Source organism: Ciconia boyciana, chromosome 22 (genome assembly GCF_034638445.1).
Source record: "Ciconia boyciana chromosome 22, ASM3463844v1, whole genome shotgun sequence".
Classification (NCBI taxonomy): domain Eukaryota; kingdom Metazoa; phylum Chordata; class Aves; order Ciconiiformes; family Ciconiidae; genus Ciconia; species Ciconia boyciana.
In genome coordinates this window covers 2,410,670-2,428,692 of record NC_132955.1, presented here as the reverse complement: position 1 = coordinate 2,428,692, position 18,023 = coordinate 2,410,670, and the positions used below count along the sequence as shown (strand labels likewise).

The window sequence follows — 18,023 nt, the reverse complement described above, 5'->3', positions numbered from 1 at the left end:
CCCGGGGCGTGGCGGATTTGGGCCACGCCTCCCACCCCCAGCAGCCAATAGGAAGCGGCGAAGCGCACCCATCGTGGGGAGGGGGTGTGGAGCGCTGCCAGCCAATTGGAGGGGGCGGCAGGGGCGGGGCGGGGAGACCCGGAAGTGGTGTCAGGGCTGTAAACAGGCACATGGAGGAGCCCTTAAAGGTACAGCGTCCCCGGGGGCGGGGGGCGCGGGGGGGGACGGGGGGCGGGGACAGGGCTGGGGGGCGAGGGGAGGGGCGGGGCTCGGGGGCACTGGAGGGACAGGGGACAAGGGGTGAGGGGACGGGAGACAGGGGCTGGGGGAACACTGGGGGGACAGAGGGGGCAGGGAGGGCAGGGACGTGGGGACACCGGGCACAGGGAAGGTGGGGACGGGATATTTGGGCCTGGGGAAACCGGGGGGGATGGTGACAAGGGACAGGGGCTGGGAGGTGGGGGACAGGGGTTTGGGGACATTGGGGACAGGGAAGGTGGGGCAAGACACGGGGCTGGGGGACACTGGGGGGGGGCGGGACTGAGGGGACAGGAGCCTGTGGGGCAGGGACTTGGGGACCGGGCCAGCCAGGCAGGTGGTGGGCAGGGGAGCTGCCAGGGGGCCCGGAGGGGACAGTGGGGACAGGCAGGGCCCTGGGGAGCGGGGGAACGGGGACAGAGAGGGGACACGGCGGGGACGAGGGGAGGTGGGTGCGGGGTGGGCAGGGGGCACGCGGGTGCCGGGGGGCCACCCCGTGTCCCCCCGCCAGGTCCCCTCCGAGCAGGAGGGGGGTCCCATGGCCCCGGCGAGGCGCCCGGGGGCCGGTGTGCCCTGACGCTGGCACCGATGGCCGACGACGGGGCCGAACCCCGGGACGAGGACGAGCACCCGGGGGGCCAGGACCCCGCGTCCCCGCAGCCCCCCGCACCCAGCCCGGGCCACGGCAGGTACAGGGCAGGGGCACGTCCCCGTGGCTGGTGGCACCCCCGTGTCCCCAAACCGGGGGAAGGGGCTGTGACCCGCCGGAGGCCAACGCTGACCCCGTTCGCTCCCCGTCCCCAGGGCCCTCCTGCTCGCCGAGGACATCGCAGCCAGGAAGAGACCCCGGCTGCGCCCCGGCACCCGGGCCAGCCCCAGCCACCCGCGGGGACCCGAGAGCCCCTGGGAGCCGGGGGGTGCCGGGGAGGGCTGGGGGCTGCGGGCGGGCAGGGTGACGGGGCTGTACGCCCGGCTGCTGCGGGAGCTGGAGGCGGAGGTCGGGGAGCTGCAGCGGGCGCTGGCAGCCCGGGACGAGGCTGTCCTGCAGCGTGACCACCGTATCCGGCAGCTGGAGCTGGAGAACCAGCAGCTCCGGAGCCACATCCACAGCCTGGAGGAGGAGAACGATCTGCTCTCCTCCGGAGGCGGCTGCGGGGGACGCTTGGCCACCGCTGCCACCGCTGCCGCCAACACCAGGACCCTGCTGGCCTCGGGCACCGGCTGCATTGGTAACGGCAGGGTGACGGCTGGGTGTCCCTGCCGTGGGCTGGGAAGGGGACCCGGTTCGTGGGGTGGCACTGGGACAGCTGAGGGTGAATGGGGACAGAGGGATGGAAGGGGACAGGGACAGGGCGGCAGGGGACAGAGAGGAGGGGGACAGGGTCTGTCCCACAGCTGAGCCCTCCCGGTGTCCCCGCAGGTGTCAGTGACAGCAACATCCAGTTCCTCAAGGGGCTCGTGGGGCTGCTGGAGAGCGATGCCACCACGCAGGTGGGTCTTGGTCCCTGCGGGGTGGGGGTCTGGGGACAGCTCTGCCCCCGTGTCCCCAACCCACGCAGCTCCTCGCCCCATAGAGGCTGGGGACCAGCCTGGCCCCGGCCCCCCGGCAGCACCGGGGCGAGCGGGACGCCCATGCCCAGCCAACCCCCTCTGTCCCCGCAGGTTGGGGGGCTCCAGCCCTTCTCCGCTCCCAGCCCTGGGGAGCAGGGCTGTGCCCCGGCCGACGTCCCGCGGAGCCCCCCGGCCTGGCGGCTGCGGGCAGGGCTGCCCGGTGGCTTCCCCCCCTGCCTGGGCACTGAGGAGGGGGCCGGCAGCCCGGCCGTGCTCACCGACACTGCCTGCCTCTGGGAGGAGAGCAGGGGGGACACGCTGCCCGACGGCACCCCGCTCTGGGCATCACCCATCGAGGTGCGTGGGGGGCTGGCCGGGGCTCCAGGGTCCCACCAAGGCTCCTGGGGTGCCACCAGGGACCTGGGGTCCCACCAAGGCTCCAGGGGTCCCACCAAGGCTCCTGGGGTGCCACCAGGGACCTGGGGTCCCACCAAGGCTCCAGGGGTCCCACCAAGGCTCCAGGGATGCCACCAGGGACCTGGCGTCCCACCAAAGCTCCTGGGGTGCCACCAGGGACCTGGGGTCCCACCAAGGCTCCAGGGGTGCCACCAGGGACTTGGGGTGTCACCAAAGGTCCTGGGGTGCCACCAAGGCTCCAGGGGTGCCACCAGGGACCTGGGGTTCCATCAAGGCTCCTGGGGTGCCACCAAGGCTCCAGGGGTGCCACCAGGGACCTGGGGTGCCACTGGGCACAGTGCTGTGGTTGGAGCAGAGGGGACAAAGGCGTTCCCCCATGGCACAGGAGAGGTGGCCCACGGAGTCCCCAAGGGTTGGAGGGAGTCAGGGTACCCCAGGGACGGAGCAGGGTGGTCCCCAGGCTCCATCCAGGACCCAGACAAGAGCTCTCCCCCTCGCCGCAGGAGAACGGGAGACCCAAACTGGAGCTGGTCCCCAACTCGGGGGTCTACATCACCCACCCGCAGCTGGACGACCTCTCGCAGGTCTCCACCGACAAGCCCAAGCTCATGACCCGGCGGCTGCTCGATTACTTCTTCTCGCGGGAGACGCTGGCCCGGTCCTCGGCCACGGGACAACGCATCGCCCACAACAACACCACCATGGAGCGGCCCCTCCGCCTGCCCGTGGCCGTGGTCAACGCCATCAAAGGTAGGGAACGGGGCGGGTGGGACGGGGTCCCTCGTCCCCTCCTGGTGCCACATCGGCCACGGTGGTGGGTCAGGAAAGGCCACGGTGCCACCCGTGAATGGGGTCGGGTCCCCCTCCCTCCCGCAGAGTACGTCACCAAGATGTGCGGCCGCGGCTGCAACTTCAACGCTGTCATCAACAGCAAGTGCGGCACGTCCCGGCGGGCCGTCAAGAAGATGGTCGTGAAGATGGAGTGAGCTGAGACCCACGGGACGGCCACAGCCCTCCGGCCACGCCGGGGGGACGAGCCCGGAGCCCTCTGGTGCCGCAGACGGGGAGAGGGGACAGGGAGGGACACGCCGGGGACCGTGGGATCACGCCCTTGTGCTTACGGAAGGGCTGCGGCTGGAGGATTCACCCGACAGAGACCGGCTGGCTCAGCCCCGTGTCCCCATGGTGGGAGAGCCCACGGCCACGTGTCCTGCTCCCTCCAGCAGTGGGGAGCGGGCGCTGGCAGGGACAAGGGACGGTCAGAGCAGGGAGATGCCGGTGCCGTACGTCTCACCGGCCAGTGCCAGCGTCCCTGTGGCCATCCCCGGCGGCAAGAGCTGCTCCCGCACGCAGCGGCAGCTCCACGCGTCCAGCCCCGGCCCGGGACTGTTTTCCTGTAAATAGGTTTGTTTCCAGCGATATTTGGGATTCCTGTAAATAAACCCCACTTTCTTTCTGCCCGAGAAGGCCGGCAGCTCGCCCTCCCTGCAGCCACGCCGAGCATTTCGCCTTCAGCTCTTTGCCGCCGTGGTCGGCTCTTGCTGCACATCCCGCTGCGGCTGCAGCCGACGCGGCCCCGGCCACGGCGGTGCCCGGCCCAGCACCACGGCTCGCACCATGCCGGCTCGGGAGAGAAAGGACCCTGGGTGGCACACGCTGCACTGAATTTGCCTCTGGTGACTAAATTTATTTAGCAAGGAAAGCTCCCGGCTGACTCCACACCGGCCAACCAGTTACAGTTAATAAAGTATAACAGATCTGTCACGTAATCCAGAAAACAACCTCGGGCAGTTACAACTAAAAAATAAAGTGGATTTGTTTAATTTAAAAGCTCAAAAATAACAAGCCATATGTTTTTTAAACATGTAGTAAACACAAAAGCAATATAATCTATGATACAATGTACACTATACACAGTGAGGATGGCGGGCAGCACACGGGGCAGGAAAGGGGGCCGAAGTCCCAAAATTCAAAAGGAAACACCACGTCACTTGGAAACAGAAAAGTGGGGAGAGAGAAATCATCAGAGAGAAAAAAAAACTCTTCAGCACTGGAAAAGAAACGTTAGGAGAAAAGGGGGGCAAGAAGATGGGCAGCATCTTACAGAGAAATTAAATAAAGATTAAAAAAAGCACTCACAATACACAGTGTTTGTAATCGGGAGCGGGGAGCGTAAGGCAACGATCTCCATAGAAAAAAGGGACCTTCCAAAGGGGGTTATATAGATATTTATAGCTATTTATAGACTTTAAATATAAAGTAGGAATGTGCTGTGGAGCCTCTCCCAGCCCGCCCGCACCGGAGCGTGCAGCCCCCTCCGTGCCCGGCTCCTGCGTGGCCGTGAGCCGTCTCGCTGGGCTCCGGGGGCTGCCACTGGGCCACCCCGTGGCCCTGGGGATCCGCAGGGAGGATCGGCCCCTCGCACCCTTCCGAAAGGGCGGCTTCTGCGCGGGGGCCCAGGCGGCATCAGAGGAAGGGCAGGAGGACGTCCCCGACGGCTCCTCTCCGTGGCCGGGGACGCTGGAGTGCTGCGGCGTCGCAGGCGGGTTGCCCCCGCAGGGTCTGTCCGCGCAGGCAGGGAGCCGTGGGGCAGCTCCCGGCCCTACAAGTTCTTGGTGACCAGGTGGGTTTTATAGTGCTTCGTCAGGTGGTCGCTCCGCATGAAGCGTTTCTGGCACTGCGCACACACAAATCGCTTGTCACCTGCGGGGAAAAGCAGCGGCGGTCAGGGGGAGGCAGCCGGCGTGCCGCGGCCCTGGCAGCACCGTCACTGACCTGCTTTTGTTCCCCTGTTTCCCTAAACCAGCCACGGTGAGGACAGCGGGGACCTCCCAGGGTGGCAGCGAGACCCCCACGACAGGTCCCCTTTGCAGCCGCTCCACCCCAGCCCCTTCCCATGACACCGCTGTCACCACCATCACCCGGAGAGCCCAAAGGCAGCACAGACCCCCCCCAAGCCCTTCGGTCCCTCCCAGTAACTCAGTCAAATCACAAGGACAACTTGCGGTGGCCCAAGATCATCCCAGCCCTCGGCTCAGCACATCCCCTTGGCTCCCCAAGGGGGCTCAGGACCCTGCACGGGCCGGGCCACGATTTGGGGGCTACCCTGGGAAGGAGGGGGCCCGCGCCACGGTGCCGAGCCGTGCCCCGCGGGGCCGCAGACCTGTGTGCGTGCGAGCGTGCCGCTGCAGCTCGTCGCTGCGTGTGAAGCGCTTCCCGCAGAAGACCCAGTTGCAGACGAAAGGGCGCTCGCCCGTGTGCAAGCGCACGTGAGCGCGCAGCAGCGAGGTCTTGCGGAAGGTCCTCCCGCACTCGGGGATGTGGCAGATGTGCTTCTTCTTCCCTGGGTCCCCCGGCCTGGCGAGAAAAGCCACGGTTAGCCCTGGAGACGGGTGCCGGTCCCGCGGGGCTGCCCCTCTCCCCCTCTGCGCTCACCTCTTCTCCCCGTCCTTGCAGTTGGGGCAGGTACACGCCATCCGCCGCCTCTTCTCCCCCGGCTGAATCTCTCCGGACAGAGCTTGCTCCATCTGGAGCTGGATCTGGGTCGGGCTCAGGCCGCTGATGGTCAGGTTGTTGCCGGAGACATTCTGCACAGTCAGCTGCTGCTGGCCTGGGGAGGAAAAGGGGGAGTCAGGCTCTGCCCCTCCGCTCCCGGGGGGCTGCGCTGCACCCCCGTGCCGGTGCCCAACGCGTCCGTCCACGCTCCTCACGCGGGTCCTGCTGAAACCCTCTGGAGGCGGCTGGCCGGAGGAAAGACCCCCCGTGTGCGGGACGGGACACCCCGGGTCTCGAAGCCCCCAGCCCCGCATGCAGCACGGCCACGGCCCCCCTGCCCCGCCACGTGCTGGTCCCCAAGCGGGGCCGGTAAGTCCCTTTTTTCTGAATATACTGTGCGGTTTTTCAAAGTTTTCGGTTTGACCCTTCGGGGTGGGGAAATGACCAAAGAGGAAACAAAAAAGAAACTTTGAAAAAACGTGCAATATATTGACCAAAAAAATGGGACTTACCCCGGACCCTAAGGGCCGCTCCACGCTCGGGTGCTCACGGAGGCGGCAGCCTGGGCCTTGCACAGCACCCGGCAGCCGTGACGGGGGCTGGAAAGAAGAAGACGGGGTCAGCGTCAGCAAGCGGGATCGCTGCTTTGGGGCAGCGGGGAAGAAGGAGGAGGAGGAGGAGCGGGATCTGCCGGCGGAGCGAAGAAGGGGTGACTACAGAGAGGGAGGATGGGATCGGGGGCGCAGGCAGAGCAGAGGTGCTGCCACATCCACGGGGAGGGAAAGCGCGAAGCCGAGGGTCGGGGCAGCCCTTCGGCAGCACCGCGAGACGCACGGCCGCTGCGGAGGCGGGCACGTCCTGGCTGAACCCAGGCTGAGACCTGACTCAATTCATTTCATGCACGGGCAGCGGTGAGCAGGTCCTACCGGCCCCCTTCACAGCCGGGGCTGCAGCGAGGCCCCTGCCAGCTTTGCGGCGCGTTGCAGGCAGCAGCGCAGACAGCAGCAACATCTGCCTGTGGCATCTCCCCGACGCTCACGGCTGGCCCCAGATTTACATGCGAAGCAGCAATTAAAAACCCCCTTAAAAGCAACCCCAGCGAGGACGGCGGCCCGCTGCGGAGCACGAAACCACGCTGGCTCGTGTTTTATGCTGACATCGTTTAGTCAAGCAAGAAAGAACAGCTTCCGACTGCAAAACCGAGCCGGGCCTCCTGCCGGTTCTTGCTGAGAGAGAAACCACTGCACGGCAGCAGGTCTTTCTGGATCAGAAAGCAGATAAAATTCCCTCAGACACAGCTTCCTCCCCTCGGCTCCCTGGTGGCAGCCCACGCCACTGGGACTGGGCTGGGGAAGGTTTGCCGGGCAGGAGGGGAGGACAGAGCGGCTGCCGGGACGTGTCTCTCCTGGCAGCAGGGAGATGAGCAGGCGATGCCGGGGCAGACGTGCACCAGGGCTGTCTGCGGCTCACAGACCGCTCCAGCCGCTGGCCAGGGCCACGTCTGGCTATTTTCAGCTTAAGGAAGACACTTGTCCCACAGAGGTGAGGGGCTGGGTTCACTCAGCGGGAATGGTGATGCCTCGCTACAGAGCTTAGAGGAGCACAGAGCTCGTGTGTGTGAATGCACCTCTCCTGATTGGGCTACTGGAAGCCCAAACTAGCAGCCATCGCACCCAGCAGGTGCGAGGAGAGACGTCCGGGGACCGGGAGCCGGCAGTGCTATCTGTGGCAGGGGCTGCTGGCCCAGAGGTGCCGCAGGAGGGAAAGCCCCGGTGCACCACGTCCCTCAGCCTGGCTGGGTCCCAGCTCTCCCGAAGACACGCGTCTCGCCCCAAGGGCCTGGGCACAGCTCAGCCTTCTCCCTGCGCAGAGCTCGGGAGCAAACAGAGCTGGTCTGGGCTCTCGGGCAGCCTCAGCCCCTGTGCTCAGACATGTCCTGCAGCTCGGCACGACCGCACAGCCTGACCCCGCAGGCGGCTGTCTCTGCTAACCGCCCTCCCTCACACAGCTTACCAGGACGGGCTTGGAAACACCCAGCAGAACCACCAAAGAGACACCCTATGAAACACTCGGGGGCCTCCCGAAGCAACGGGGAGCTAGAGAAGCTGATGACATTTAACAGTCAACAACATTCAGCCTGAGGGTACAAGGGATCTGTTTACAAAGCTGTAACATCCCAGCTGCAAAGCGTGCTGCTAGCTGGGGGGGCTTTCTGTCTTCTGGATCAGGGAGCTACGTCCTGCTGTCCCTCCCGCCCCGTCGCAGAGCAGGGCGCAGCCCACCTCCGGTGTTGGTGATGGTGACAGGCACGCCCTGCACTTGGACACCGTTGATGTTGATGGTCTGCATGGCCTGCGCCGCGGCCGCCAGCTGAGCTGCGTTCAAGCTGATGATGCCTCCGGCGGGGGCGATCTTTGGCAGAGTGCGTTCCTTGCGTGCGGCCGGTTTCTTGCTGCTGCCTCCCGTGCCGGAGCTGCGGGACACGGGGCTGCTGCAAGAGGTCCCAGATGGAGCCACCGTCATGGCTGGGGCTTCCTGGAGCAGCACTGTCTGCAGCTCACCCGACGGTGTTTTAAAGTAGACCTGATGGGAGGAGAGAAGAGGAATGAGACCAGCCATTGTCACCGGGCAGATCCCCCGCCACCACAATGGTCGCCCTCCCCACACAAGCCAGGAATCTGGGCCTGTGACATGCCAAAGAGCAGGAGAAGTTGCCCGAGCATCTGAAGACCCTTTGTGGGCCTCCTGAAGAAGGTCCTGGCCTTGCACGGCAGCAAAGGGCTGCTTTGGCCTTGCAACCTGGTTTGCAAAGGCAACACTAAAGACACGGTCCTACAGGCTGTGAACCCCACTCCTCCACCTCCCTCTGTCTCCCAAGAACTTGAGAGCAGGCTGGCTCATCCCAACCCAAGCTGGTGGCACAGCAGAGGTTTCAAGGACACTGCGCTCCTACAGGTCCTGTAAAAGCAGGTGGCCAGCAAGAGAGACTTAATAAAGCCCTGCGGAGGGAACAGCTGTGCTCCCAACCCTTCTTAGACATCAGAGAATCCACGCAAGCAGTGCCTAAACTGGATGCCAAGTTGAGGATGTTTGGTGGCTCACAAAACCCTTCAGCTTTTTAAAGGCTGGGTAAGAGCTCGGAGGAGAAACAGGGCAGAGGGACCTTGCAGGAGGACACAGGAGGTGGTACCTGGGTAGGAGTGGGTTCCGTCGTCTGGATCTGGAAGTTCTGGGAGGATTTTTGGGGGACGGTGGGGAGTGTGGCGGAGGCGGCCTGGACCACACGCAGGGCCTGCTGCGGGATCTGCACCACCTGCGACTCCTGCTTGGGCTGCACCACCTGGACCTGCTGCACCACGGCCGGCTGGCTGGAGCCTGGGCTCTGCACGATGAGCAGGTTGTTGCCCGCCTGGATGATGTTCTCCGCCGTGGTCTCTATTAACACCGTCTCCACCTGCTCAGCCACAGCCACAGCGGCAGGCTGGGCGGGCGACATGGCTTTCTTTCGAGTCTTTTTGCTGGGCTTCAAGGGGCTCTCTGCAAGGATCTGAGCCTGCGCGCCCGGCTCAGCAGCGTTCACCAGGTTGTTCACGGGCAGGGTGAGAGTCACGTTGCTGCTGCCGGCTAACTTGACCACGTTGCTCGTGCCCTGCACCGGTGAAGCTCCACCCTTCTGCGCCGGAGCCGGTTTGATGGGCACCGGCTTGTGAGAGGAAGAGGAAGGGGTGAGGATCGCTTGATTCGTGCCCGGAATAATCTGGATCTGGTTGGTGAGGTTGGGCTGGACCTGGATGGTCTGTCCCCCCGCGGCCTGGATCTGAGGCACTGCCTGGTACTGGATGTTGGCGGACGAGCGGGTGCCCTTGTTGATGACAGTTGGGTTCTGAATGGCAAAAACCAGCTGCCCCCCAGGGTAGGAGGTGCCGACCTGAGAGCCCTGGATCTGGAAGAGGTTCCCTTTCGACGATAGAATCCCAAAGCTGTTCTTACCGGAGCCCAGAGGGAGCGGAGCAGGTTTGATGGGGACGAGTTTGCGAGGTGTTGGCTGAGGAGGGGCAGGAGGTGTCACGGCGGCTTCCACTGCGGGGGGACCAATTTTGCTACATGTCGCTGCGAGGAGGGCAAGAGGAGACGGCTGGGAGTCCTGGGGAGCCAGGAAGGAGACGGGTAAGTTAGAGACAGGGGCTTGTGCCAAACATCTGAAGATCGAGTCAGTGAAGGAAAGGGTACACGCTATTGAAAGCAATCCAGTCCATGCCAATGAGACACCCTTTATTAAGGGAACTGCTTAATTACGCATACCACGTGCGCCTTTAGCTCACCCTAGTCACACTCCTTTTAGCCATCAGGATGGCGACTGCCTTTTAATCGTGTGCCTATGTTCTTACAGCTTCTATAAAGCTGCAAATACCCTGCAAGTCTGCTGGTATTTACACCCATTACACACAACCTGGAGTGTTTCACGCAGTTTTAATTCCGAGACCACCTTGCAATATCAGCTGCGAACACAACCCAAGAGGTTCTTAAGGAAAACACAGCGCGGGGAGGAGAAACAACACTCCAGGAGAGTTGGCGTTGGGGCTGGGAACAAGTCCAGAGCGCGGCTCCCCAGCCTGTCCTGCAAGCAGCCCTCCTCCTGACGCAGCAACGCTGGCTGCGGCAGAGGCAGGAGGGGCAGAATGAAGCGGTGTTTGCTGTCCTGCACCCCAGAACACGTCCCTCAGCCCCAGCGGGGAGCCGGGAGCCCGCCGATGCCCCTGTACTCACCTGAGCAGTGGAGGCGGCCGGCTGCAGGTATTCACTGGGGCTGACGGCAGCAGTTGCAGCCATGCTGTCTCTTGATCTGCAAGGAGGAAGCAGAGAGATGGAGGAGTAAGACCAGCAGCAAGAGCCGAGACCACAGCTCCTCAGTGCACCCAGCCCAAGGCCCCAGTGCCTGAGGGACTCTCCCGGCGTCTCCCTGCATGGCCCAAAACATCACACCTCACCCACATGCCTTCAGAGGGGGGTTACAAAGGGACTAGAGAAATCTCATCATCTCATCACCCTCTCCCCACACTTTCCTTTGCTCGCCACCAAACGGAAATGAGAAATACGGTGGGCAACCGGCTGCAGCCCTCGCTCATTTGCCTGCATCCCAGCACAGCATTGACCTGAAGCCATGGCCACCCCCCAGGCTGAGAGACCACCGCTGCCCTGCGGAGCCCCTTGCTTCAAAGCGGAGGCAGGCATGCCCAGCTAGCCAACGGCCTCCCGGTTCCCAGCTCACACGGCCTCCCTGCCGCTTGTTTTTCTAACTTTGGGAATCTCAAAGGACAGAGTTTTGGTACAGAATCGTGTTTTTCAAGGCTGGAAAAACATTGTTTCAATTATTTTTGGTATGTTGTCGGTGTCGAGTGTTTGTGAGTCGTTATGTAATTAAAAAGTCACTTCGGGAAATAAAGAAAGCTGCTGGCGCTGGCTGGCAGTGGGACCTCGGGAGGCTGAGAAAAGCCGTCAGCAAGCGGGGAGGAGAGAGCAGCAGCAGGCAGCACACGAAGGAGAGGAGGAGCCCGCCGGAGCCAGGGCCACGGAGCCTACAGCTTCAATGGGATCTGCACGCCAGGGAGAGGAGAAAGGAGAAGTTACGGCAGAGGAGCCGGTCGCTCGAGGGCCTCGGCAGGCACAGGCGGGCAGGGAGGGCGCAGGGCGAGCGGCCGTGGCTCCTCCGACGGCACGGTGGGAGCGTGGGACGAGGCAGGGCCGCCCCGAGGGGCAGCTGCGAGGATGGGGGCGATTCACTGCTCCCACGGCTTTGCTGCCTTCCTCTCTCAACACTTTCCTTGGGAGTTTGTAACCTCCGATGCCCATCACTTCTGCTGCCCCGAACGCTGCAGAGCAATAACACTGAGGCTGAGGCTCTTCTTGCCACTGGGGCAGCTACAACAGTTTCTTTTTAAAGGTTTAATAGGGCGAAGCCAGGGAAAGAGACTCCTAAATCCTCACAGTTTGCTAAATCTTTTGTTCTGGACTAGAAAGACATTTCATCCTCGACATTTCCTTTGGCAAATTCCCCAGTCGCCCCCATCCAGCAGTCGCTGTACGGCTCAATAGCTTGATAATATTTGCCTAGACAAGGTGCCAGGGAGAACTTGTCTGAGCTCGAACACTCTTTATTATTGCTGCTGACAATGTCCTGACTTCAAATGGGGAATTACGGCCATCTGAGGAGTATGGATGCTTGGGGTTTATTCAGGGCGTCTCCGAAACGCAGCCCTGGCGCAGGCGAGCCGATGGGAAGCCAGCGCTGTGGTATTTACAGAGATGCTTGGACAGCAGGAGCGATGGGAAGTGCTGGCAGAGGACGAGTAGGACGACGAAGATATGAAGTCCCGGATGGCTTATCGTACCAGCCAAAAATTAACTGTTGTCTAAGCATAGTGAGCGCCTTTTTGCTGCTCACAGGGACCGGGCAAGACCGGCATCCCAGGACTGTGGCAGAGTGCTGGTCTCTGGCTCCGAGTGAAGATCTTGCAGAGGCAGAGCTGCTGTGTAACGACCCCGTGCTCCTGCCTGGGGAGCTGCGGGAGATCCAGGGTTGGACGAGGGACTACATGGATGGGGAAAACTAGGTGTGGGTTTTGTTTCAAAGGGAGCAAACTCCACACTCCACAGCCCAGCGTGGCAAAAGCTCGGCAGCATCACTCGCAATGGAGGCAAGAGGCATCAGCCCAGGCTGGGTGAGGGTGACAGGGCCAGCACCCAACCTCAGAAAGGGCAAACTCGACCTTGCTTGAAGCAGCATCCACTGCCAGCATGTGGCTGCAGGAGCCCCGGGCAAAAGGCACGTCTGCATTGGGAAAATGAGGAGGTTCTTTCGTTTTGAAACTGTCAGCTAGCGGGGACGGCGCAGGAGGTGTACGCGTTGCTGCCCAATGCAAGGGCCAGTCATCACATCTTAATACAGCTTAAGGCTGGAAGAAAAGTCCTCTAGGTAATTGAGATGCAGTCAACGCTCCCGTAAAACTAGAGGTGAGGGCCCTCAGCTCCCCCTGCACCCCTCGGCTGTCCTGCACAGCATGGACCGAGACAGACGCCTCCTCCCTGGGAACAAGAAGCCTTTTGCCAAAAAGAAAGCCACTAAGAAACCGAGAGATCGGGCCCTGGGCCAAGTCTCCAAGGAGCCTGCTTCCCAAAGGCGGGCAGCTTGCCCCTCGCCAGCACAGGCTCCACGGCTCCTCTTTGAGGCACCGCGGAGGCTCTTTCACAGCCCTGCTGCGACCGAGCGCATAAATCCCCGGGAAGAGTCAGGTCAGAGTCCCAGGCGCCTGGGATAGCATCGCATGGAAATTATTCGCCCCGTTCCTTAGCAAAGGGCATCCATTCCCTTGAAGCCACTCGCTGCCGCTCGCTGTGGCAACCTCCCGGAGACGAAAGCATCAGATGCTCGCACCCAGTGAGCTGGCCTGCGATAAAAGGACGCTTTCTTCCCAGAAAGCCGGGAGCTTGTATGGCTGCCCGAGTTCAATGGCTGCACCCTCCCTTTCAGCAGAATTAGGGCACTGCTGAGGATTAACAGCCCTGACTACAAATAAGAGCAATGCTGAGCTGGCCAGAAAGAGAGACACATACCAGGAGAGATCCCATTAGCCCGAACAAATAAATAAGGATAATGACTGGGGGAGAAGCCCTGTGTTGCTGCAGTTGCGGTGTAATCCCTCCGTGAGTTTCTCACTTGTACAATTTACGTCCGAGTCCAGCAGTGACAGTTTCACATCCTGAGGGTGTAACGTGATATAAACCTACTTACAGCACAGTGAAACCAAGCGGGTACCAAAGCACATGGCTTCACTCTCCGGGTGTTTGCCCAGGACAGAACTGGGAGCGGGACTGTCACTGCCTGTGGGGAACATTTCCGGATCTGCCCTGGGGGATATGGACCCTTCCAAGAGGCAGGAGCTCCCCTCCAGCACCCTCTTACAGACGTGCACCATGAAACCATCGCCCGCTCTGCTTTACACACTTATTCACGCCCCACGAAGAACTGGCTGAGCAGTTCCAGGTCCAGTTTGCCCTTCTGTAAACCCCCAGCCAAGCCTCAAGCGGAAGAGGACTCTCCCTTAAGGCAATTAAAGAGCACTGATTCATAGAATTCATTTTCCTCTGGACACCTCCTCTTCCTCCGCTTGCCTCAAGTGCAATTTTGTATGGAAACCATCTCCCTACAGACTGGAAACAACAGCCTCCTCACCCCTTACCTGCCTTCACCCCTGTAAAAGGACAAAGCAACCAAAAACACAGTGATTTCTGGCTCAAGAACCGTTTCCTCTATTACGTTCCTCAAACGAGCACAACCAGGACTCATTCCTGCCCCAGGACACACAGACCAAGCACCTCGCGTCCCGACCAACTGTCCAGATACCCTGACATCTGCCTGACGGCGCTTCGAGGAGCTCTCGGAGCCTGCCATGAGCTCACGGAAAAAAAGTCCACAGGACTCAAGCGATGGAGCTGTAGGAAGAGAAAACTTACCAACCGCGCCAGCCCATGAGACCCCATGTCCAGCCGGAGGAAACGCCTGCTAGCAGCCAGCTGGACCGCTCACACCAGCACGATTGGTAGGTTTGCTCAGAGGTGGCTCTTTCGCTTCTCACAAGAATTTATTTACTTTGGAAACTGTGCCATTATCTTCAATATTCTACAAGAGATATAAAGGGGAGAGATGGTTTTTTCCTTCCTAACCAGGACAAGCCCTTCTCCTCGGGGAGCTGCCAGGCAGTCCTCCGCAGGATCTACGGCTTCCAGCTCAGCACAGGAGCCTGGGACAGAGGCAAACGCTGACAAGAAGGTACCTGCCAGTCCTCACAGCCACAACCAACGCCCCGTCCTGCAGCTCGAGCAGCACAGGCGCTTCTACGCAGCTACAAAAATCCCTTTGGGGGGATCTGGAAAAGTTTTGTATATTTTAGACCACGATTTCAAGCCCTATCACCACGATATCCTTGTCACCTTCTCACAGCCCCCGCTGCGAGAGAGGAAATACCACGCCAACTTACAGACAGGGCACAAGCCATCAGTCCAGGTATGAGATGCAGAGGAGTCTCTGCTCCCCCAAAATGCTCCCCAAGATCCCTGATGGATCTTTTTTGGGGGGCGAGGGGGGTGAACACAATCCCAACTTTCAGCACTGGGTTTAAGCCAATTGACACACCTGATCCGAGTTACTGCGGTTTTAATTAGCAGCTTGAGTGTGAAGGTGAATCAGAGTCCCCTAAAATCCATGAAAGACCTCGGCGACTGCAAAAAAACGCTCGGGATTATGAAGCTAAGCACAGTCATAAGGGGGAAAAAACCACGCCAATGGTAGCAGCCCCATTTGTTTGTCAGGGCCATAAGCAAAGTCGGGCAGAAAGGAGCTCAAACACCTGCATATTTACATATTAACAGCAGGAAATCAAGCCATGTCTTAGAATAAACTGGCCAGGATTTCTGTTGTTGTTGTTTTACCTCCTGGTCTGACTCCGACACGTCTGTGACAGCGCAGGCGTTACAGCCACTTGCCAACATCAGAGTTTGTTTTCTCTTTCCCTATGCTGGGGGGAAATTCCCTGGCAATTTGGCTGCGTTTAAGGAGGAGGAAGAGGAGAAGCAGCTAAAATAAAGCGAGCCAGGACGGCCGCGCTGCCAAGGATGCACAGGAGGAAGGACCGGCTTCGGGGAAGAGGGAGCAGCTCCTCGCTCTGCACATACAAGGAAGGAGAGGTTTTGAGGCGTGGGAGCAAGCGGATCGCGGGGCACCCTCGAGCAGCGGCTTCCCCAGAGCGACGAGAGACCCCGCTGGAAACTTCCAGCAGCATCAATCTGTGGCTCCCTGAGCGGCCAAGATCCTGTTGCACTGCACATCCCCAGGGACCGGAGATAACCGCCTCGGTCCTCATCTCCCTGCTGCACCCCCACAGCCCGGGGACGGCTCCCCCAGCTCTGCCCTGCAGCCCCCCCCCCCCCCTCCCCATACGGCCAGTGCCCGAGGGGAACGAGCCCGCATCCCCCTGCACACCCCAGGGGCCAGAAGAGGACGGGGCTGGAACCCCTTCCCCACGCAGCCCCCCCCCCAAACACCCAGCAGCACCCCACCTACTCCCCACCCTCCAGCTCCCCCAAAAACTGGGGCAGCTTCCCACACAGATCCCCCCACAGCACCCCACCCCGCTGAGCAACGCGCCCCCTCCACGCCCCCCCGCGTGGGGGCTCCCAGGCCCGGGCAATCCCCTGCACCCGCTCCCCGCGCAACCCCGGCACGGGCACCCCCATCCCCAAGGACCCTCGCAGCAGCCCGGGCACCCCCGGCAGGATCGCCCCGCACGGACACACCCCCGCCCCCCCGCCGCGCACCCCTCGGAGCGCGGGGCGGCCCCGAGGGGGACCCCGACCCCACCAGCGCCCGGGCACCCCCGGGCCCCCGACCGCCACGTACCGGGGCACCCCCCGCACACGGCCCGGCCCCCCCCAGACCGCGGGGCCGCCCCGCCCGGCCCCTCTCGGCGGCGGCGGCGGTCCCCGGGGAGGCGGGCCGAGGTGGCGGACCCGCCCCCGACCGGGCCCCGGCCCCGGAAGCGCCGCCCGCCCGCCCGGCGCTCGGGGAGGGCGGGCCTGGGAGGCCGCACGCCCCTTCCGGGCCCGGCGCCACTGGCGCTGCCGCCCCCCGCGCCACCGCCCCCCGCCCCAGCGCGCCCGCCCCCGCCGCGGGCCCGCACAGACCGGCCGGAGCGGCGGCGGCGGCGGCGGCTCCGACCCCCTCACGGCGCCATCTTCCTCCTCCGGGGCCGCCCGGGCACCGCCCTAGGTGACCCGCCCCCTCGGAGGCCTCTTGACCAATCTCCACCCGTCTTGCCGGCGCTCTGGCCAACCGACGGCGAGATGCGTTATCGCCGGCCAATCCGCCGCGGATAGCCGCTTGATGGGCAGCTCCGCCGAGCAATAGGACCCGTGATGGAGTGACAACTCCACCAATGGGCGCGGGCCTCCGGGGTGACGGACGGAAGCAGAGATCCAATGGGAGGGCAAATCTCTGATTGACAGCACAGATGGCTAATGGGAACAAGCCCAGCCTGTCGCCATCCGTTGATTGATTGACAAGCCTTCGAGGCGGGGAGGGCGGACTTCCTCGTGGGCGGAAACCACCCAAAGTCCGCCTCTCGGTTGGTCGTGGCCATCTTGATTGACATGCAGAGAAGACAATGGGAGACGCGAGGCGGCCGAACTCCGCTTGTGATTGGCTGCGCCACTGGGGGGGCGTGAATCCGAAACGTTGAAGCCCGATGACGGCAGCGGGGTCCCCGCGGGGGCGGGGAGTCCCGGGGATCCCCGGGGGGGTCCCGGTCCCGTCCCCCCTGCCCGGCCGCTGTTGGGACCCCCCCGGCCTCGTGCGGGTGCCCCGGGCCGAGACCCTCCCTCCCCCGCCGTGCCACCGGGGGGCCCCGCGCCCGTGGGGCCGGGGGGGCCCCCGGTCCCGCCCCCCCCCCCCCCAGCAGCCCCCCAAGCCCGGGGGGGGGGGCGGGGGCGGGCAGGGCCTTCCGGGGCCCCGTGGTTGAGCCCAGGCCGGGGCTCACCCCCCCCCCGCCACAGGTGGGGAACCTGAGGCTCCGGGTGAGCCCCCCCCCAGCACCCCCCCCCGCGGCTTGGCCTGGCGCCCACCGCCGTCCCCTCAGGGCTGCCCAACGGGGGCGGCGCCTGGGGCAGCCCCGGACCCCCCCCCGCCGGGCCCTGCACCCCCGGGGGGGGGGGGGGGGGCAGCCGGTGGGGGAGAAAACCGGGGGGACCCCAAGCCTGCTGCTCCTGAAGGACCCCATCTCCCCCGGGGTGGGGGTGCCCGGGGGTTTGGGGTCCCCTGTCTCCCTGCAGGGGTTGGGGTGCCCAGAGGGGGTCGGGGTCCCCAGTGCCCTCGCAGGGGTCAGGGTGCTTGGGGGAGGGGGGGGGGAGTCAGGGTGCTCGGAGAGCATTGGGGTGCCCAGTCCCCTTGCAGGGGTCGGGGTGCCCCACCCCAAACTCCCCCCACTCCCAGCTCCAGGACCACCCACCCCACCGCAGCCCCACAGCCGAGGGGCCACCAGCCACCCCCACGACCGGCTTGAGGCGGGGGGGGGGGGGGTTCCCCGGTGGCTCCCGACCCCGTGCCAGGCCTGCCCGGCCCCGGGGTGCCCAGCTGGCTCCAGCCCCCACGGGACCAGCACCTCCCACTGGAGCCAAATAATTGCTCGGTGCTTTGTTGTGCAGTGTCTATGGCCCCGGGGCCTTCATTTGTGGGAACTTGCTGTGGCGAGTGC

The 18,023-nt window shown here is 63.4% G+C and overlaps 2 protein-coding genes across 7 annotated transcripts; one reads left to right on the top strand and one right to left on the bottom strand.

Annotated features, from left to right (window-relative positions):
- Positions 1–116: 116 nt before the first annotated feature.
- Positions 117–3,903, top strand: LOC140662399 (uncharacterized). Its single transcript, XM_072885826.1, has 7 exons — positions 117–188; positions 770–947; positions 1,063–1,487; positions 1,679–1,749; positions 1,921–2,166; positions 2,730–2,976; positions 3,103–3,903. Exons 2-7 carry the CDS (start codon positions 847–849, stop codon positions 3,210–3,212), a joined length of 1,200 nt encoding a protein of 399 aa, XP_072741927.1. The 5' UTR covers positions 117–188; positions 770–846; the 3' UTR covers positions 3,213–3,903.
- Positions 3,904–4,031: 128 nt separating this feature from the next.
- SP2 (Sp2 transcription factor) lies at positions 4,032–16,548 on the bottom strand. 6 transcript variants are annotated; one of them, XM_072885822.1, is made up of 9 exons: positions 16,459–16,522; positions 14,553–14,645; positions 14,233–14,398; positions 10,489–10,564; positions 8,912–9,865; positions 8,004–8,304; positions 5,662–5,836; positions 5,390–5,583; positions 4,032–4,929 (listed from the first exon to the last, which is right to left on the bottom strand). In XM_072885822.1, exons 4-9 carry the CDS (start codon positions 10,549–10,551, stop codon positions 4,829–4,831), a joined length of 1,788 nt encoding a protein of 595 aa, XP_072741923.1. In that variant the 5' UTR covers positions 10,552–10,564; positions 14,233–14,398; positions 14,553–14,645; positions 16,459–16,522; the 3' UTR covers positions 4,032–4,828. The 6 variants fall into 6 exon arrangements, with proteins under 6 accessions (XP_072741923.1, XP_072741922.1, XP_072741924.1 ...); XM_072885821.1 differs by lacking the exon at positions 16,459–16,522 and adding an exon at positions 16,175–16,299; XM_072885823.1 differs by lacking the exon at positions 16,459–16,522 and adding an exon at positions 15,208–15,425.
- Between the last annotated feature and the right edge of the window lie 1,475 nt (positions 16,549–18,023).